Genomic DNA, 23,224 nt, shown 5'->3' on the forward strand with positions numbered 1-23,224 from the left:
AACAACGACCATCGATTTTAAACTTAATATCAACTATTAGGGCCTTTTTCACATTTACCTCTATATGAATCCAAACCCATCTGTGATATAGCTTAGATTTCCACCCAGGTTCCAAACTTACAAAAGTGTCAATCTTATTATCGACAGGCTTTAAAACCTATTCATTATAGAAGGGAAGATGTAGGCTTTGCAAAATTGCTTAGACTTGTATAGTCTCCATTGGTTCTCTTACTGGGCAAAAATTAACACTCCATAACTTGAGAGTTAGACCTACTTTGTCCAGGACGAGTTTTTACCTAATATCTTCGAGCAATCTTCCTCTTAGTGAAAAATAAAGGACAATCACGCCCGAGGAAGAATATGAAAAATGGGAATATAACCAATTGAGGGTTGTCATGACTTGGCTAGCTAGCTCCCTAAAACATAAACTCTTATAGTACAACCATTGAAGTGGTTGACAAGAGTTTTTCTAGAGAAATCCACAATTTATGAGAGGTTAATGTCCTTCCCTACAACAAAACTAGCCAAACATTTCTGACGTCGAATGCACCATATTTTCCCCCTACCAGAGCCACCTACATCCTTTTGAGTAGAGGGGGGTGGAAGGGCATAAGAAGAAAGAGAGGAAGTCGAAAGATTATGTTATGAATAAAACATATAGGAAATAATGTAAACTATAATAATCATAAATAATGACTAGTTAATTAGTAATTAGGTTGAAGAGGTATGTCTAAATGAGACATGACTCTCCATGAAGAGGCACTGCCTAGTATATAAGTAGCCCCCTCACTCTCATTTGTATCATCATTCTTATTCATATATTTTAATATATATTCTTGTATCTCAATGGAGATTTTTATATTTCAAGTCTTTTGGAGTATTTAACTTGAAGAACGAACTTTGTTCGCTTCATTTGGTATCAGAGCAATTCGATCCTTTGGCCACTTCACCGTTGCACAAAGCTCATTCCCCGGTCTAGATCCTTCACCATCGAAATTCGTCAACTTCGTTTCCATTGAAGCATTTCACTATAAGCTTTTGGAGGGTCTCTAATTCGTCAGTTGGCCTTTGGCCATTAAAAAAATAACAATAATAATTCAAAAAAAATTATAATATATATATATATATATATATATATAGATATTAAAAAACAATTTAAAAAAATAGATATATAAATAAACCACAGCGGCCGCAAGGAAAAAAGTGTGTTCACCAGAGTCGTTGCCATTTCATTGGATACTCACTGCGTTGCCTTCTCGCTAGAGCGTGAAGACAACGCCACCCTGACAGGCTGTCGAGACACCTCGCATGACGCCTTCTCTAGCATAGCCGCTGCTGTAATACACATACGGTAGTCCGTCACTGACCACCTGCAAGTCGGCATCCATTAGACTTGATACCCATGACCGACTGTTGTAACCACTGCATAACCGCCATCCAATTCTTGCCGCCAATGATCACACCACTACCGACAACTCCGATCAGTTGCCTCCATCGCTCATCTAACCTGCGGACCATTGGTAATCAATTGCGTACGCCATTGCTACACTCTGCCATTGTCACTGTTGTCTCTCCATCCACTTGCCCCTACCAAGATCTGCAACAACCCAACTCCATGCGTGCTGCAACAAACCACCATCATAGATCCTAGACCCTACCATCCATGACGTCCAATGTCACCCACAACCCGAGTCATCACACCCCGAACCATCTGACTTCCCTACAACACTTCATGTTCACGGTCAACCCACGCTACTCAATTTCCCCACCATCAATCATTGCACAGAGTAGCCACACTTGCTATAGTTGTACATCCATGGTCTATCAAACTTTCAATTCAACCACCCTGATTAAAATATTGATCATTGTTCTATCAAACCATATAATTCATCATCCATTTTTACTTATTTTAGTATGACCCATCTGTGGATTCATGCCTGGTCAATTTAAAGGTTGTGAAAAAGATTTAAATTAAGGAATCAAGGATTAAAATAGTTAGTGAAAGGCATCGTTCAATTAGTGGGAGATTAAAAGAAAAGCAAGGGAAATTAAAAAGGGTAAGGGAATTTAAAAATAAAATAAAATTGCTAGATAATTTATTGAAATATTATTTTAGTAAAATTAAAAGTAAACCCAAAACAAAACAAAAAAAACCAAAGAATTTACTTAGTCAACGAACTCATCACTGAAGGAAGGCTATATTTAAGGTTATATAAAGGAAGTTATTTTAAATTGTCATATATAAAAGGGAAAATTATAAAGTTAAAAAAGTATCAAAGGGAGGTTTTATAACTTAAAAAAAAGGGGTATTATTATAAGAAGGAAATAAAATTATTATGTTCTGAAGGAATCATTACTCACACGAAGGATACATAAGTTTTATAGTCAAAATTTGATGAAATTATTAATGAATACAACATGGATTCCAAGACAAAACCGAAGGAAGGACGATTTCTAGAAAACTTACCCGGCTATGCTAAAGCGCTATTTAACATTAAGGGAACTCTTGCAGGAAAAGATGTTATTATTTCTATCTCTCCCGATGAAGACAAAAATGATATAACACCTTAAATCACAAATCAATTAATGATTCCAAAGTCAAATATGATTGAAAAATTACACTGTTTTGGCAGCAAAAAATATGACATAACTAATTTATAGTTAAACATTGAAGATTATACATTTATATCGCAATTCTCAGTTCAAACCCTACGGAGCAATCAATGTGACATTATTTTGGGGTCTGGATGGAAACACTAGGATCCGTCATCTTAAATACGAAAAAGAAGTTTTTAACATTTTCCTATAGGAAGAAGAAAATAACGCTCCAGGATGTTACACTGAAGCCAAATTTAGTAACGCCAGAAGACATACAAGATATTTGAACAATAATGTTTCAGGACGATAAAAAGGTTCTACAAAATATGCAAAGAGAAGTTGACAAGATCACTGCTGACAAAAACGAATAAGTTTCTCGCCTTAAATATTATAGTGAAAAATTACTGACACAAATTAAGAAGCTTAAGAAGGATAAGAAGTCATTATAAAACAAGGTACAACAACTTATCGAGAAGGAAGCATCAAATGTAAGAATTCAAGTTGACGAAAAAATAGCAGATACCGATCCAGTGAATGTCACAACTCAGGAAGAAGACAAGCAAGTTGAAGAAAATACAAACTTATATGTTGCAGTCCAAACAATGAACATCCCAAGTGAATGTTCTGTAACCAACTCAATGACATCCTCGCCAGAAGGAAATCAAAAAATTGCCACACGCCCAATAAGGGAAATTCAAACCAAAAAAGTTCCATATTAACATTTGAATCACGAGAGTAGACAACTCAATCAAGCTACATATATGTACCAATCATAACAGAAACAACAAGCTTATGTTTCAAAGAAAAATGACATCAGCACAATCCAGTTTGACAATAACAAGTTAGCCCAGTTATCAAGTAATTGCCAAATTTCACAAAAGATTAATACATGATGGTCTGATCCCTTCTCAGTCCGTCAAGTTTGTTTATCACTTAGAGGATCATATCAACTTATATCAATAAAGATGATAGTTCCGAGACGAGAAGACATTCGAACCTGAAAAAGAGATCAAACCTTTTTCATCAACAAGCTTTGAGGACAAAGCTTTTTGAGGAGGAAGGCAATGTTATGAATAAAATATATAGGAAATAATGTAATAGATAATAATAATAAATAATGACTAGTTAATTAGTAATTAGGTTGAAGAGGCATGTCTAAATGAGACATGACTCTCCATGAAGAGGCACTGCCTAGTATATAAGCAGGTCCCTCACTCTCATTTGTATCATCATTCTTATTCATACATTTTAATATATATTCTTGTATATCAATGGAGATCTTTATATTTTAAGTCTTTTGTAGTATTTAAATTGAAGAACGAACTTTGTTCGCTTCAGATTACATTGTTCTTGAGGAGAAGGAAGAGGGGAAGGATAAATACTAGTCTCCTGGGGAAGAATAGAAACGGAGTTGGGTGCATAGGGAGTAGAGGGTAAAGGCCAAAGAGGGACAATTGCCACGACAAAATCATGTGAGAAAGCATTTGGAAACTTAGTTGAGGATCAATATGAAAGGACATGATGATGCATACTGATCTCTTCCTAGGTGACAAAAGCAGCGAGGGAGATGGGACTAGATGAGTAAACCACCTCATCGGCCCCTAGTAATCCATGATGTTGATGTGTTGATATGTGTTTCCCCTAAAGACTGACCGTAGGGCCCTCGATGGAGGAGGACAAGAGAGGTTGAGTAGCCAGAAGGGGATATCATGGAGACATGGGAAAATTTAGTGAAAGGGGTTGGAGAGAAAACGACAAGTCATTATTAAAACAAAACCAAAAAACAAAATACCTTAACCCCCAACTAGACTTCGCAAAATCTTGAGACCCAATTAACAAATCCATAAACTCCATCACATTAAATAAACCTATAAATATATGTAAAATTGCATTTTTATAATATGCTATTCTCGATAAACACATCAAATTATATACATAAAAAATAAAATAAAAAATCAACTCTAAAACTCAAAACATTTAAACCATGTATATTAATAAGAATATATAAAATGTTGTAAATAAATAATTTTATTTATTATAATTTCAAAATTTATTCCCTATGCGAATCACCTCGTGGGCTAGGTTATCGCTATATATGAATTGATTCTGAAGGAAGAGGAATCCTTTAGACCTCGTGTCATCAGAGAAGAAGTCATTGCCATGTCTTTTTCGTGGGTGTAGTTTGATGGCTCCTCTAACCTAGATGAGCTGTGTGGTGGTGGAGCTATTCTCTTGTAGTTTGAAAGCCACTCTTTCAGTGTCAAGAGCGGATTGGGTTGCGATTCAAACAACTTTGTTGAGTTATTTAGTCTCAAGCTTCTCCTTCTCTTCGCTCTCAAAAATGGGTGTCGACAGTTGCAAGTTTTTGGGGACTCTCGTGTGATTATAAACTGGTTCAATGAAGCATCAAGTTGTCGTGCGTTCTCTCTCAAGCCTATTTTGTATGAATCCTTTTTTTATCAGGTGAAAATTTGATGTTATTTCTTGTCATCATATCTACAGGGAACACAACTCCATTGCTGATGCTCTTTCCGAGGAAGGCAAGCAACATTCTTGGGGTTCATGGCAAGTTCAAAAGCAGATAAATGGGGATTTTTTAATCTATGATCTTTGTCCCGTCATAGAGGGACTTTCTCATAATGATTGATAATTCTATTTTTCTTTCAAATGATAGTTTTTTTGTGCTCTTATGGGTTTCAAACAATATGCTATCAGTTTTGTGTCATACTTTTATATGATCAGACAGTTAAATGACAACTTTATGTTTATCAACAATTTTTGAATGTGACCTTTTTCAAGTCTCCAACAACAGTCTCTTTAGGCAGTGTTTTGTCTAGGTATCTGAAAATGATATCTGTGTCTGGTATGAAGATTCTCAGTTTTGTGGTGTCCCTATCTATTTTTGACATGCCTTTTGGCATCTCAATATGAACTTTCATTATTATCTAATGAAATTTATGATTTTTCCTTGGAGAAATAATTGCAAAATTTAATATTTTTATAACTATTCAATAATAAATATATATTTTTTTCTACGTATTATAATTATAATTTAAATAAGTTTTTAGATATATGTTAAATTACATTTTTATATTATGCTATTCTTGATAAACATATAAATTAAATACACAACAAAATTATGTAATCTAGAAAATCAATTTTAAAACTCAAAACATTTAACTATTTAAATTATTTCATTAAATTAAATTTATTATGATTTTTTTAAAGTTTCGTACTAGCGAGACTATATTATAGTCATGTCCAAGAATAACACCCAAATAGAATAGAAAGAAAGAAAGAAAGAAAATTATTTTAACGTCCACAAGGCTAAAGATAACCTATGGGACATATTGCTTCTTCATCTGGTTGATGTATTCGACCCTTTTCTTGTGAAGCCTCACAATAAACGCTCCCAGCTTCTCGACAAACCCCTCGCTAAATAGATTATCCCAAGAGCTAGCTGCCAAAATATCTGCATAACTTTCCCTGTTTTCTTTGAAGGTTTCACATTCTAAAATGGAATACTTTTATGTTTCCACTTCTCGGGAAGAACAAAAAGTACATAATCTTTCCTCCCACACTTCTTTTGCCATTTTCCAACACCCTCTTTCACAACAGAGTTGATGAGAATTAGTCCTTAACTGAGAAATAAGAACTTTGGCTCTCCAAGAAATATTGGCCTCTATGTATGCTTTTTGTTGATGATTATGAGTGGGATTAAACACTTCAATATAGTATTTTTTTCTTTTTCCTTAGCTACTTATCCCAAGTGCACTTGTGGAACTTATCTATAACAAAAGCTTTTATCTCTTTATTGTTTATGGGACATGTGTTCAAGCAAATACCCCATTTACTAAACCATTTGTTATTTTGTTGCATCCAAGTCTTCTTTCTTTTGCACAATATGTCATTAAAGACAACCTTAGGCCATTTGCCCTCTTCCATTTGGTCATTTTTTTAAATACCTTATGACTCGCACCATAGAAATTGCTTCAATAGGAGCAACCCCTGTTTCACTTAACAAGATAACATAAAGAACTGCACTTTTAATTTTGAATTTGTTTGTAATCAAACACTTTTGAATTTTCCCAATTTGTTTCCACTATATGTCGGATGTACTGTCAGCCCACAATTCGCAACCATAGAGAATCACCAGAATCACTAGAAACCCAAAAAGAGTTTGAGTGTGTTGTGAAGGTAAATCCCCTCTGCGAACAGAGGCGATCCCTCTAGCCCAATGAGTGCATCTAGCAACAAACCAAACAAACTAACATACACTTTCCTAGCTTATGTTTAACAAATGCAGAGAGAAGGAGAAACCTGCCTTGCTCTTAGGCTAATTGCTCAATCCTTTGGAGATGACTTTGATTCTTTCGTTTTAGGCTTCGCTCCTTACTTGTTCTTCACGTCCAAGTACCTGCAAGGAAGATCAAAGAGCTATGCTAAATACAAGAGCATATATGGCCTACATCGAACATAAACTACTTAATAGATCAAGAAGTATTAAGCTAAAAGCATAAACATTTACACAATTATGAAAAGTGAACATCAGATGTATATATTAATAAGTTAAAAAGGGAAGCATACAACCTATGCCTTGGTGTTGGAGACCTCCTTTTGGTGGATGTCCAAGTCCAAGCAAAGACTCTTCAAGCACTCCTTCTCGAAGCTAGAATGGGTAGCAGGTAAGCATAATATTAGCATAGGGATGCAACAATCAATGACCAACCATTTGGGGATGGAAAGGAGTGAATTTATAGGAAGGAAGAGGGGGTTAGGGATCCACAAAAGAGGGAGGAAGGTCCACATATCAAGGGGAAAACCCATGATGATAAGATCAAGAGGTCCAAATGGGAGAGCTCGACCATATCAACACCAACCAATATCCAACTCGTTGTTCTCGAAGGTTCTAGTGCACGAAGCTTCTCCTTCAGTTTGGGAAAACCTGCTAGAAGAGGTTCAGTGCCGGTTTTCTTATCAAAACCCGCGTTGGCAACGCTAGTATGGAACTGTGCAACCTACTATTAGCATGGGCAGGCAGTGTAGCAAAACGGGTTGATGCTAAAATTTAGGTTTTTAGTTAACCTTCTTCAGAATGGATTCAGGGCAATTTCCTTTGATTCTTCACAGAGGTTTTAGTCTGTATATCACGATGGATATGTTGCATAGTTGTCAATGTTTTGGCACTTCGAGATATGGAACAAGAAGTGAATAAGAGGTGTGAAAAAATACTGTGTAACAAAGTGGTTTTCTAGTCCCATAACTCTGCCTCTCTACACCTATTTTGAAAAGCATAAAATGCTTTCAACCCCCCAAAGTTCTTTTCTTTCTACAACCATCCGAACTTAGATTTTTGTTGAAGTCAATTATGAGGTATTTGTAATCCGCGACTTCTTCCAGAATGTTGACTTCAAAGTAGAACTTATGCTGGTTATGTTTTCTTTTTTTAGAGAAAACAATTACTTTCATTTTGCTAATATTGACTTGCATCCCCACCCTTCTACAAAATTTATCAAGGGATAGTAAGTGATCTTACAAACCAAGAGCAGATTTAGCAATCAGAATAAGACCATCTACATACAAAAGAAACTTTATCACAAACTTGCCCAAATGGATACCATCACCCCCTTGCGAATTTAACCAATCCTCGAGTTTGTTGATATATAAATAAAAAAGGGTAGGAGACAATGGACAACCTTGCTTGACCACGATATCACTTCTAAAACTTTCAGAAATGCCTGCTGAAGTTCTAATTTGGACTTTCACCTCTTCATACAGCCTATGCACAACTGCTCTCAAATGTTTAGGAACCCTAAGTTCCTCCATTCTGTGCCAAAGCTTATCCTTAGAAACTATGTCACATGCTTTTCTAAAATCAACAAAGCAACAAAAGATTTCTTCCTTTTTCTCCAAACCTTTTCAATGATGTGCCTTAAAGTTATACAATGATCAACTGTGGAATGTTTAGGTCTAAAACCTGCTTGCCCTTTAGCACACTTGTATCTTTCTTCTGCCCACTTGTTGATTTTATTTTCTAGCATTCTTCCAAATAATTTTGCAAACAAGGGGTTTATCATTATGGTCCTATAATTGGAGGGATTATTGACGTCACCACTCTTGAAAAGAGGTATTGCTAGATTAGTTGTCCAATCTGTGGGGAACCCTTGTTGTATGATGTTGTTAATTTTTTTTATAATGTGAGGTGTAAGAATCTTTGAGCCCCACTTTAGATACTCTACTTGGAGTTCAACTAAGTCTTTTGCTTTTCCAACACCCAACTTCTCGATACCCATCTCTACCTCTTGCACCGTGAAGAGTTCAGTATCAGTGTTGACCAAGGGGGGAGGGTCAACCTTGGGATCCTGTTCATAGAGTTGTCTTGCATAGTCAAACCATTTAGAAGTTGTAATACTATTTTTAGTTTGCATATTTCTCGGTTGGAGCTCCTTCCAAAATAATTTGGGATTATTTTTCCCAAGGAAGATTAGTTCTTCCCTCCTTGAAACCATGAAATCAACCTTTTTCTTTCTTAATATATGCTTGTAAGCTTTTAGCTTTATGTTATTCTTGTTTGACTCTTTCCACATTCTCCTTGCCTTTTTGCATTCCTCATCAAACCAAGCATTAACCGGAAAACAATTTGTTTCAAACTTCTTAATTTTTGCCCTTTTGCACTTTGCAAGTGTGCTTTGAATTAAATGTGTTAATTCGTGACTATGAAGGCCATGAATTGGGATTTTCTCCTTCTCGAAGAGCCTCTCTAGCGTCATTTTGAAGGTAATACAATTTTATGGAGTCAAAGAATTCTGCCCCTTGGGAGATTTTGTTGAACACACTGAGTTTTTGACTTTAATTGCTTCTGTCCAGTCCAAGAGAAACTTAAATAAATTGGATTGTGATATGATTTTAAGTCCCAAAGCTAATCTCCAATCAAAACTTCCTCCATTTTCTCACACAAACCATGCGAGCAAATTACATTTACTACACTTGATCCATTGTAAGTATTGCAAGTGAAATTATTTGACTTTGCCCATCTAGTCAAGCCATTACAAATGTACAAATGACTAAATCAAAGGCTCCACATAGAGTAAGCAATTGTTCACCAAAGAGATTACAACCCTTGTCCTCTGAAATTCTTTCACGCTCATGATTACTCTCTTCTGAAAGACAAATATGATCACAGTCTTCTTTACAACAAAGAATACTAGCTTGCTTACTTGCAATCCTAGCATTGAAATCTCCCACTATAAAGACTTCACGGGGAATTGTGACTTAACATCTAAAAATACCTTATCACAACTGTAAAAAAAAAAACCTACACAATTTATTGTAATTTGATTTAAATCAACCTATTATATTATATTGATTATATAATATTTAACTTTATTTATTTTTTAATTTTATATGATTTAAAAGTACACATTATAAAATTGAATAACAAAGGGAAATTGAGATACCAGTCCTGAGCATCAAGGGTGCCATGTCCGTGTCTGCCCATGTGACCGTTATCTTTTAAACATGGTTAGACATTTAACGGCGTTGTCAAAGGTCAGGATTGTTCAGGTTTGGTCCATGGCTAACCTTACAGAGTTCATTCCATTCCATTTCATATTGAATTTCAATTTTAAGCTCTGCTCTGTAAGAATTGGATCAAGCTAGTGAAGATGTCGGGATACGAGGAAAATAGTGGAGTAGGGTTCGACTCTCCTCCCGTCCGCCAGTACGCTGAGTACGGGGCGTCACCATACCAACCTTCTGATGATGGAGGAGAGTTGCAGCTCCAGGTGCTTGTCGTTAACACACTCATATTGCAATGTTGTTATTTTTCATTTTCAAAATGAAACCTAAAAAATGACTTCTTTTGGGTCATTCTCTTCATTCCTCTCTGGTCATGTTGTGTATGCTTGTAGCCTTTCATATTATTAGAGAACATTTAGGCATCGGTGAAGTGATGCATCCATCCTAGTAATTTTGTTACCCTGTCAGGATTCCATGAGAATTTAACATCTGACCCGTTGGTAGTAATTAAACTAAACATAGTATCCGACAGACAATTAATTATGTATATACTTGAAGTAGGGCTTGGTTAGATGGTAAAGCGGGTGTGTTTGATGTCCCTACCAAGGTTCAAATCTACCCCAAAAACATTTTTTGCCACTAGTCACTTGTGAATTCTGTGCAAGAAAGGTTTGCATCAAGCAGTCAGCGCCAGGTGGAAATGTTCAGTGACTTGGCGTAATAGGCACTCCCCACACGCAGCTTCTTACCTGAAGTGATATTTATTTGAATGTTGTAAGCTCACTACATAGCATTGTAGTATTCCCAGGTCGGGGAAGGGCATGCTTGCCGCACAGTGATGATAGGAAGCATATTGCATAAGTGTATATATGGTTTCATGCTTGGCCACTGAAGCATTGAAACTCTGGTTCCATGCAAAGTATCTAAACTCCAGTTGATAGGCATTGGGACCCATCACCTTTTACATTCCCAACACCCTCTTAAACTTGTAAGTTGTGCAGCTGGCCAAACTTAACATGGGTGAGATCCACTGTTTTATAAATTTTGGTGAAATTATTGCATGCGCACTCCTATCGCTACCCACATCATCCTAACTGGTTTTGGCAGCATGTCTTCCAGAACTGCATGCTTGGTGTTATTATGCAGACTGCCTTGAACTTTGCAGTATTGTCTTTTCACCACATCCAATAACATTTTCTTCTCATAGCAGGTGGCATAAATGGGACAGATGGTTAAGTGGAAGAGGGTAGTTATTAGTTTCAGTTATAAGCAACTGCCAATACTCCCATATAAAGCTGATTGTAAATGGAACCTAGTTGTTAGTTCACGGAGACATCTGCAGATTCTGAGTGTGTAGCCAGGCAATAATGACAGTACCGAATATAGACATTTATCCATGGATGTTTTAGCACATATCTGTTATTGGAAGAAGCATAAGCTGCACCCAAAGTTATCATGGCCCTTCTTTTCCCCACACTGTCTCCAGTGAAACCTGTTCATCATTGGCATTTCTGAGCCATAATTCCAATTTCCAGCTTATCATTTGTTTGCAGTGCCTTTGGTTCTTCAAATTCCAAAGGATTCCCACCGACATTGTGTTTCTCCCTGGAATTTCACAAAACTCTCATGTAGCTTTATTAAATTAGTACATCATGTAATGAGAGTGTTGAGACTTTAGCCTTGGGTTCTTTAAAACATCCACTGGTATTACCGAGATAAAGATGGAGAACATCCATCCATTAGCCTTTGGTTCTTTAAAACATCCATTGTGCAATTGCTGTCAATTCGATGACACTGAAAAACTGCCAAATAGAATAAACACATTGAGAACCACATTGTATTTATTTGAAGTTTCAGCACTCTCGGCTTCTGATATTATATTTGCATTGATCAAATTCATGAGCTTCATCTTTCTGGGTATGCTATGCAACCGCACAAGTCTTCACCGATATTAATTTTACTACCGGAAAAAATTTCTAGTTTGCAACTTGTGAATGAAAACATTTCATATGTTTTGAAATTTTAGGCAATGAAAACAGTATTTTGTTAGCAAGTTGGTTAATTTTTATATTAGAAATTTGCTGCAGCCTTACTGGACAACATAATAACAAAAAATGAAAGGACTGTATTTATGTACACACAGCCTATAGATCGGAACTTGTCCAAAAACTTGCAACTTAACTACAGAAGAGACAATACTATCCTTCACAGTGCTTGCCCAAAATATTCTACTGGTATAATTTCTTTAAAAGACACCTAAAATCAGAGCAACTTTGCAAAACATGATAAAACCTGGATTTAATTAAAATAATTTCTGTATGCTTCCTGTTCTTCCACAGGAGAAGGCTTGGGGATCCTGGTCCATGTCAGCCATGTCCACATCTCTGGGCATTTGGTGCACAGACTTCTCATTGTTTTCTTGGAAAATTGAGCCAATAGACATTCTGAAATTTGAAATAGCTGACTGACTGTCAGTCTTTACTTCAAAGGGCTTTTGCAAATGAGGCAATACTAAAATTGGAGCTTGATTGATTTTATGTTTGAGACCTTGTGAAGCCTTCGTCAATCTTTCCCCATTGGAAAATTTTGCCACTAATAGCATGAACTAGTGCAACAACATCTAAAATGTATGCTATGAACTTTCATAGGTACTAGGTAGCTTGCACAAAACTCCATGCTTAAGTAACATTGGCAGGAGTCAATCATTTGTTGATGGCCTTCATCTTTGTAGGATCAATCTTGAGTTCTTCACCAATAACATATCCCAAGCACACCAAAGACTGCTGGGCAAACTCACATTTCTTAAAGTTTGCTAATAACTTGTGCTTCCTCATCTAAAACTTGCATCAAATGTGAGACATGATTTTTTTAGGTAGAAATAAAGATTAAAATATAATCCAAGTGCACTATTACAAATGTATCCTCATAAGGATGCAATACATCATTCCTTAAATGCATAAAGGTTGCTAGTGCATTACATAAATCAAATGGCATTACAAACCACTCATACAGACCATGCCTTGTCTTGAAGAATGCCTTCTAAGTGTCTTCTTCTTTGACTTGCACCTAGTACTATCCTAATTTGAGGTCTAGTTTGGCTAAGTATTTGGCACGATGTAGTTGGTCCAACCAATCATTGATCTTAGGCAATCAGTACCAACTCTTGCTAGTGTTTTTTTTTAAAGTGGACGATAGTCAATGCACATTCTCCAACTCTTGTCTTACTTTGGTGCTACTCTTAACTCTTGTCTTACTTTGGTGCTACTCTTGCTAGTGTTTTCTTTTATGTGGACAATAGTCAATGTAGTATGCACATTTTCCAACCCTTGTCTTACTTTTGTGCTATGATGATATGTGTGTTGATGATTGTAGCTCGGGCAAATACTTCAGCACATGCCTAAGTGTCTAGGTGTGAAGAAGTCACCCAAAGTCTCTGTAGGATACTTGCTTAAGTATTTAGGAAGTTGCTTTTGTAACCTAGCCTAAGTCTAACTTAGGAAGAGCACATAATTAATAATGTTAGCTACTGAGCTTAAAAAACTTAGGAAAAGTAAAGTATTTACCATAATGATTATGTTTTAATCTCAACCATTGATCTTAAGTGAGGCAAGATGTAATCTCGGCCATCCGTCACTTTGGAGATTAGGGTTCTAGATTTAGCTTAATGAGAAGTTATAAAAGCAAGGCTAAGGAGAGGAGAAGGACAGACTACACATTGAGCACAAGACTTGAGAGGAGATCTTAGTGATTGAATGGAGAAGGACTTCCATTCAAGTGTGTTGGGTCTGAGGGAGGTGCAAGGGTGCAACATAGGAGATCCAGATCAGCCAAGCAGATCAAGGACAAATCTAGGGCTTGATGCGCTGGATCAAATCCAGGGTATGTTGTATTTGTAAATTCCTCAGTTGGGCCATTATCCCAGGATGGGAGCCCAAGTAGGTTCAAATTGTTATTAATGAAGAACTTTTTATTGGGCAGATTTTATGTGTGTCAATTATGTGATTGAGATTGGGTGATATTTTGCTTCCATTGAATGTTTATGTTAAGAACTCAGTTGTGTTTTAATTTAGTAGACATAAAATTTTCTAGGAATTAATTATTGGGTGTTGGGTTCATAAATTAACAATGCGATCTATTGTTGAGGTACTTGGTCGTATGATTCCTACATCAACAACTGTTCCATTGCTTCTTCACTTCATCTACATCTAGTATGGTTTCCTATACATTGCTATTTGACAATGGAGAGTCAAGCGATCATTGTATCATCTTCTCCACTTCCCTTTTCAATGGGAACCAATTGGGCTCATGGAACACTTTTTTTCTGTGCCTATAGAAGCTTCTCCACGTAGTGTTTCTACTGATTTGTACATTCCTATTGAGGTGTTAAAATTGGCAACTAGGGCCAAATTCCTCTTTGGCCAACCCCTTTGAAGAAGTTAATTGTAGCATTGAATTCCTCTTTTCGAGAGGACCAAAATCAACTTAAAGATCATCAAATTTGGATAAGGAATTTTTTTTTTGAAAGCAAGCCCTCCCATGTGTAATTTATCAAGGCCGGCTTGGGGCAAATTAAATAAGTTAAAGTTGACCAGTGTTCGATAGGGACACGTCCCCTAGGGTTGGGTGTGCGCACCCCTCGCACCCGGGACGGGGGGACGTCTGGGGAAACGTTTACCCACGTCCCCCTTTTGGGGAGACACGGGGAGACACAGGGGGGGACGCGACTCCCCAAAAGGGGGACGCCTGGGCATCTCCCCTCAAAATGGGCTATGCGTCCCCCCTAAAATTTGCTTGTAAACAATGATTTATGACAGGGGAAACCTAGTATTTGACCATATTGCCCTACTAATGCTATGCAATTCATGGTAATGTTGAATTCTTAAAGTAAAAGTGACATTCTCCTTTATCTTTCATTTTCATCCTCAAAGTAAAAGTGACATTCTTATAGATAAAGGAGAATGTCACTTTTACTTAAATTTTTAACATTACAATGAAATGGCTCAGGATGTTTGAGAGTGGTTCTGACCTCATTGGATTTCATATGGAGAAAGCAGAATTTTAGATCTCACTCAAAATCTAGCAGACTTAACCATTTTTCGGGGATTCAGGATTTGAAGGATTGCAATGTTTCCATTGCATTTTGTCATGTACAAGGGTATGGAATTAGTATTTAATCAAGAGCACCAAGCCCTCGGTGTACTTTAGAGTGACTTTTAGACTCATCACTCCACTGTTTTTGAGTTTTCGTTATATCAATTTACTATTCCAGTGTTCAGATTTCAATATCTGTTGTAGTCTATTTTGCTTTGTACTAATTAGACTCTAGAATGATGAATGATGAATTTTAATTTGAAATCAATTTAGAATCTAGAATGATGAAAGATGAATTTAATTTTTAAATCAATGTAGATTCTAGAACAGTGAATAATGAATATGGATTAGAGTATTTCATTATTGAATCTCATGGTCTATGGATGAATCATGTATGTATTAGCAAGGATGATGAGTATGGATCAATGTGTTTCATTATTTAGTTCAATTATGTATGTATCATTGTATTTATGCTTTCATTATTGAATATGAATTTGATATATATATATATATATATATATATATATATTTTAAAAAGGAAAAAAAATTATATACCCTGACGTCCCCTCGTCACCCCTAAATTTCCCTGAAATTTGAAGGTACTCCCACACGTCCCCCTTGTGTGTCTCCCCGCACCCGCGTCTCCCCATCCCGGAGTCTTGGTGGAACATTGAGTTAAACCCCTGTCCATTTCCTATAAAGAGAAGGGACCTCCACCCTCATAAGTCACCCGACTCACATCCATACTTCATTATTCTTCTCTCTGAAATAGCCGCAGAAGAAAGAGGTCTCCAGTGAAGGTGATAAGGGCAAAGTTGGCATCAATTTTAGACTCCTTGGTGGGACGAGTTCCACAGGAAGGAGGCCGAGGTTGTTTGGAGAAAGTCTGGGCTAATGTAATAAAGTGTTTAAGGGCTGTTCTGGGCTGCGTCTATTTTCTCTTGCAGGCCACAGTCCCTCTACGAAGATTACAGGGTTTGGACATATATTCAATGGAGGATAAGAAGCCTAAATCTTAGCCTAGCCAGGGCCAAACTCACAGCAAGAGCGAAGTGTTTTGAGGTTATTCTCATGGGTTTGCTGCTGTAAGTTAGGGCTGATATGTGCCCTAACCAAGACTTTAATCTGCCTAGAATCAAACTGTTTTGGGTCCCTTATCATCGGCTGAAAAGGTCGCATTTATTGATCCAGGATCGAGTTCCTTTTGAAGACAAATTTTGTAGCTGCTTTGACTATCATTGATCTCTGGTTAGGAAAGAAGAAAGAAGTGCAGACATGACTGGGCTATCTCCTTAACATTTGGGCAGTGGTATTTGATCATCGTATTGGCAAGTCTATATTGACTATGATTGTACTCTCTCTCTCCTTCTCTGCTGAACATTTGATATTCATAATAAAGAAGATTGATAAAGGGTTTTCCCCATCTTGGGGTTTTTCCCTGGCTTGAGCTAATTTTTGTGTTCTTGTCTTGGCTTGTCTTCTGCATATATGGTTTATGTTCTTTCTTTAGTTACTGTCAATATAATAATGGTTCATGTGATTGCAAATGGAAATGAAATGGACTGGTAATTGGCCTAATATTGATGTAACTGCCCTAAGCAAAGAACATGTTAAAAATTAACATGGTATCAGAGCTCAGGTGAGGTCAAGCCCAAGCAAGAGGAAGAGCAATGCACCGCCTAATTTTTTGTGCATTTCTTTCAGGATGAAGTATCTGTGATTTTACTGGGTATTGACATTGGTTTTCAGAGGCACAATATCTATAAAAGTGAAGTTCTTTGTGGCACAACTTATGATGAAATCTGAGCCTATTTAAGGCACATCTCCCCTGTGCATGCGAGTTGGAGCTATAGGCTTTCCTGCGGCATATTCGTAGGTTTCTAACATTGATCTGAAGGCATCCTTCTTTTATGATGCCCTCGTTTCAGTAACCCAAGCCTAGATGATTTGTTTGCCTTCTGAGGTCAATTTCTGAAAGCTTTTTTGAACTTAATCTCTTTTGTGGCTTCTGTTGAAGAATATCTAAGTGACAATACACTTCTAAATATTCTGGAATTGGTTCATTAAGACTATTCAACCTCTCTTAAGCTTGTCCAGGACAAATTTTGTACCACATGTCAAGGATCTCTGTGGGCTGAAGGTTACCTCTACATCTTAAGGTTGCTCGGCTTCAGTTTCAATCACTTCAACAACGCCTAGTGTATATAAAGAGCATCTGATGGATCTGCTGATGATGATTTGAGGGTCACTTGGCCTTCTTCAGAACAAAGGTTTGATTACATTTTCGACCCTCCATTTCAGAGCTATATCAGTTACATCTAAGGTCTGATTGAGATATCATTTCAGAGATCTAGTGACGCTGATCCTATGAACAAACTAATATGTATGATGTCCCTATCTGTTGAAGAACTGTGTGCTAGTTTGTGGGGTCCTGGGACAAATTTCTGAGTTCATACCGTGTCCACTTCTGCGGCTACAAAGAGACAAGTCTTTGTTCTTAAAGAAGCTAAGGAGGATGGTCGAAGGTCTTGTGGCTTACCAGAATTCATATTCACGTGGAAAAAAACCAATCAATTATCAAAAAATCGGTTTCCTGAAGTTGCTACAGTTTCGATGAAATGTTTGGTTCTGAGATCGTGTTTTGTTGTCAATAACTGGAAGCCAGCAAAGAAGGAGCATACATCTTCAAGCTGTACGTTTCACCTTAAATTCTCACAGTGATCTTAAATACGATGACTCGGGCATAAATATGGTATTTTTATGCTGTGTAATCCTTGAAGCAACACTTCATTTTTAAAGGAGGTCTCCTCACTAAAGCTTGTGGACAAACTCTTGAGTTTTGAATGATAGCAAGAGCTCGTGTTTTTTCTACATAGTCTACACCATTGGAGCAGTGAAGGGTTCGTTGTTCAGAAACAAAGGCAAAATTTGACAGAGCGTAGTGATTTGCTGAGCAGACTTAGAATGACAAAGGGTCTTTATTTTTTCTGTTGAGTGAGTAGAATGTTCCAAGTTTCCAACAGTAAATATCAACAATACCCATGCCTGTAGCTTGCGTATATGAGTAGTATGCTCAAAGCTTAAATGCCCAGTATATATAAAGTGGAATGGTCAAGCTCATGTAATGATTGTCTTATTGCATCTCTCTAGTGGCTCTGTGACATTAATCTTGAATGGTTATTACAATTAAACACAGCCCTGTAAGATAAGTGAAACCATCACTTGTGTAACTATATGAGGTATGTGTTAGTAACTCTGTTGCAGTGACTTAAATGCAGTGACCATGAGACATTGATGACATGACTATGGCAGTCCCGTTGATAGTCATCCATATGATAACTGTGTCCCTCTATAATAAAGGTGATAAAATAGATCATGTATGTCAGTGAACTACAGTGGCTGAGACCTCTATTGGTGACTATAACCCTTAGTTTATTAGCAATACCTTGTGTTGGCAGAACTTTGTACCTTGACAAGCTGGACAGTGAGAATAACCTTGCTGACAAGTGATTCTGACCGTAAACACTTAGTTTATGGTTTCTGAGCATAAGATTGAAATTGTAAGAATTTGATGAAGTTCAGTAGTACTATTCACTTTGGTTGTAATAATGAGTCAGTATCTCTTGACAAGAGTAGGGTGACAGTGTCACCTCAAAACTTATTAACAATAAACCTTGCATGGCATTGATCTCGTTACAGAGATTCAGATATATGGTAGAAATGGGTTCTTGGACTAAGTAACTTTGGTAACTGTGCAACGAGGCATATGACAATCTATCCTGTGAAACATGTGCAGTAATGAGATTACCATAATATGACAAAATCCTAGTATGAAAGTGACAGTTTGACAAGAGATGTACACAATAGATATGATTGGTCAGAAGTGGAACAGTAGTATGGAAAAGTGACAGCAAGAGCAGTAGCAGAAGTGGATGCAGTGTATGGATAAAATGGTAAGTGTTAGCAGAAACAATGGATTACAAAAAGCCACTGATAACAGTGGTGTAATTTAGAATGAAGTCCAGTGTTATATGGCAGCAAATGGAACGACAACACATGGTGATAGTTACCTTGTCAGTTATGCGTGGCATCAGTGTTATATGTGGCTCTACCTTATGAATGATATCGTTGCAGTTCAGTCACAGTGGTGATATATTGTAGCCCCAGTAAATTGATGACAATATTATAGTCTTGTTCACAAATGAAGTTGTGAACAAGACAAATGTAAACTTTGGATAACTTATCTACTATGAAGAGGCTACAAAGACCTACCAGTAAAAGAAATTGCAGGGTGCAACTCACTTGAAGCTTTCATTCTTGAATAACACCTAAGGAAAAGGTACAGGTTACAGATGGCTTGGTGATTATGCTTTTGGCATGGTCACTTTCCCTATATTCAGAGGGAGTTATAAACAAGCCATGCTGACATTGATGATGTCTGATTGATGACCCTCTCCTTTATCAATGTAAGAGGGAGTTGACTTTTAAAGTCAAGATGGAAGACCTAGCCTTGATGCACTATTCCCTGTACTTAAAAGTTTGATGAGAAAAAGAAGTTGTGGGTCTGGATATATATATATATATATCTTATGGATCCCTGGTGTTCTTGACAAACACCTATCCTATGCCTCGCTATAAAGACTCTGAATCTATCTATGGATGACCCTCGCATATTAGATAACAACCTATTGTTGTCTGAGCTGGCAGTGTAAAGAATTGAAAGAGCACACCTAGTGCTATATCTCTTGATTCAGTTGCCCTGGAAGCACTATTGAGGCTGAATGTATATAGCAACAAGTATGGCTTATTATGAAGCCAGCTGGTTAAAGAAGCTCTTCAATGAGCCTTTTGTATCCACTGTTGTATAACTGTGATATTCTTGAGTGGTCTTCAGAGAATCCATGTTCCACATCAGCTCCAAGTATTGGGTACTGCTTTATTTTGATACGGTACATTGAAAAGCTTCCAAGCTTCATCATTGTTGGTTGGATGAGCAGACTATCATCCTTTCATAGCCTCTTTGTAAGATCAAGATTATCTTTCTGCAGAGAGAGGCTGCGAGTCATGGACAAACCCTACTAGGAGGGTCCCGGTTGAACATTGAGCTCTGGGAGCTCCTGGGGGCTTGGGGTACTTCTTGAGCTATGAGCGACCATAGGGTGAGTGGTTCACCTTCCCCTATAGGTGCGTGGTGTATAGGGTGAGTGGTTCACCTTCCCTTGTGACGGATGACATGTGTGTAGGGTGAGTGGTTCACCTTCCCCTATGATTGATAACACGTGTGTAGGGTGAGTGGTTCACCTTCCCATACTATTGATGACATATGCATAGGATGAGTGGTTCACCTTCTCCTATGGCATACGAGCAGGATGAGTGGTTCACCTTCTCCTGTGGGTACACCAGTGAGAGGTGCATATAGGCATCTGCTTGTTGTCACATATGGACATGTCAGTGGGACATGGTTCATCCTTTCCCAACATGTAGGATGCTCATTCCCTTCAATCTGTGGTTGACATGTCTGTGGGATGTGGTTCATCCCTTCCCCACATGTAGGATCCTTCCTGTGATTGTTGGTTGGCATGCATGTAGGACGTGGTTCGCCCTTTCCCTACTCTCGGTGCTTTGCATGCGCGTAGGATGTGGCTTATCCTTTCCCTATGATGGTTGTGACATGTGACTGTAGGATGTGGTTCATCCTTTCCCTACGTGCGATTGTGAGCAAGATGTGATTTATTCTTTCCCTGCTATTGCCCCAACATTATCCTACCCATGTAGTCTAGGACACATGGGAAGTACCTCTCATCTAGCTAATGAGTTGGGCAAAGTGGACAAAGGACCATATCACTACCGATGGACGCATCGTGTACTGCCATACTCCCTATGTCTAGGATGCATGATGTTCAACAACTTGACTTGGAATCAAGTCTGATTGGGGTTCTACCCTTGGATTGACTTTTGTCAGTGGAGAGTGACAAGGTCTTGTGAATCACTCTCGATCAATTCTTTTTCATTATCTATATCAATGTTCAGTAGAGTAGAGACGAGATGCAAAAATGGTACATGATGACAGATGGCATGATGATGGAAGGATTGGCAGGAGGAATTCTCCCTAGTTGAGAGGGAGTGTTAAAATTGGAAAATAGGGCCAAATTCCTCTTTGGGAAGCTCCTTTGAAGAAGATAATCGTGATTTCCTCTTTTTGAGAGGACCAAAATCGACCTAAAGATCATCAAATTTGAATAAGGAAAAATATATTTTTGAAAGCAAGACCTCCCATGTGTAATTTATCAAAGTCAGCTTGGGGCAAATTAAATAAGTTAAACACCTCTCCATCTCCTATAAAAAGAAAGGTCCTCCACCCTCGTAAGTCATATCCATACTTCATTCTTCTTCTCTCTGAAATAGTTGCAGAAGAAAGAGGTCTTCAGCAAAGGTGATATGTTGATTTGGGGTAGCATTGGATGTGCTCTAGCCATGAAAATTGGTGGAGAGGCTAAAGCACATGAGATCTCCAAGACCCAGAAATAGTTTGGGCAGATTCTAATCGGTTTGGGAGATATTAAAATAATTAATATTTTTAATGGAGTTCCTAAGTCTAAAACCTAGGGAAAATAAAATATTAATGGGTATTAATATAAAACTGGGTTAGAAGGGTCCAAAAGTCATGGATCAAGCCAAATTTAATCTTAGCCGTTGATTAGAGATTTAATCTCGGTCGTTGATGGGCCAACGAGAAAAGTATAAGAGGAGGCTTGAGGGTTAGTTGGAAAACACACCAAGAGAGATCAAGAATTGATTTTCTAGGGTAGGGTTTGCTGAGGAAATCGAGTGAGTGATCTGAGTTGCAGCTGAGGGGTATTGAATACATAGCAGAGAGGCAGGGTTAGTACCAGGAGGATCAGTGCAGAGCCGGGAGAGGTTGACGCAGAGCCAGCTAGAGGCCACACAGAGGCAACCAGGCGCTGTGTAGAGCCAGAGAGGCCAGCGTGTGAGACGCAGAGGGTCTAGGGGCTGACGCAGAGGCTCCAGAAGTTGACACAGAGGCCATAGAGGCTGACGTAGAGGCCAGAGAGGCTGATACAGGGCCTAGAGGCAGCACTGGAAGATTTCGTGGGACAGACTGGAGCTGGAGAGCTGAATAGGGTGACACAGTCCCTATCAAAGTGACGCAGAGCAACAAAAGCTACATTGTTGTTGTGGGATCGTTCATTTGGTGATTTAGTTGGAATATCTATCTCCGACTGAGAGGTACTACTGCTGAGGGCATTCTCTGTTGGGTGAGCCATTTTTGGCACCCAGGTTGTATTCTGAAACTGCATAATAATAAAACCCTCTGAATAGCTGCACCGGTTTTCCCGCATTGGGTTTTTCCGAGGACATTAGTCCAAAAACAATGGTGTCACTTGTGTGCTTGTTTACTTTCAGTTGATGATCTGTATGTGTTGATACTGTACTTGTATTTATTTTCAATATTTACATGGTAAATAACTTGTTAAGTAATTGAACAAGTAGGAAGAAATAAATCAGATAGTACAGGAAGAATTTCTAACAGGTTAAACTTAGAAATTCCAACATGGTATCAGAGCGTGGTTGCAGATCACAGGATTATTGAAGGCATCAGCCGATCAGAGCAGTAGCAACATAAACAACTATCCAGAGTGACAGAAGCTGTTCCTAGCAGAAAGCAGCAAAGAAGAGGTGACGCAGAGGGCCTGCGTCATCAGTTCGAGCAAGGAGGAGGATCAACGCAGAGGCAGAGAGGAGAAGACCTGACCTACGCAGTGCCCGGTCATCTTTCTCAGTGAGGAAGGATCAACTCTGTGGCCAGGAGGTGCAGATTTTGTCGGTGTTGGGATTGCACAGAGCCTAGATGCTCAGTCCTTCAAGTTGCTGGGTTATAGGAGGTTGCGGATAATTTGTGGAGCGAAGCTGGTGGGGTACTATGGTTAGAATAATACCTAACAGGGCAAGATCAAGGAGGAGGGATTTCCAGAAAAGAAATTGAGACTCAGAGGGA

General features: G+C 38.0%; 1 protein-coding gene across 7 annotated transcripts in view; it reads left to right on the top strand.

Moving 5' to 3' along the window:
* The first annotated feature begins 10,066 nt into the window (after window positions 1–10,066).
* LOC149238645 (splicing factor U2af large subunit A-like) overlaps window positions 10,067–23,224 on the top strand; it is a 463,993-nt gene continuing 450,835 nt past the window's right edge. For all 7 annotated transcript variants that reach the window (XR_016246387.1, XM_089373125.1, XM_089373126.1 and 4 more), the window contains exon 1: window positions 10,067–10,382. Coding sequence is in view for 6 of the 7 variants with exons in the window: in XM_089373125.1 (XP_089229251.1) it covers window positions 10,263–10,382 (120 nt within the window). In the remaining variant the exon portion in view is untranslated. The remainder of the gene's footprint in view (window positions 10,383–23,224) is intronic.

This window comes from Pinus tabuliformis, chromosome 8 (assembly GCF_031772625.1).
Source record: "Pinus tabuliformis cultivar Carrire ecotype Pingquan chromosome 8, CPIR1, whole genome shotgun sequence".
Classification (NCBI taxonomy): Eukaryota; Viridiplantae; Streptophyta; class Pinopsida; order Pinales; family Pinaceae; genus Pinus; species Pinus tabuliformis.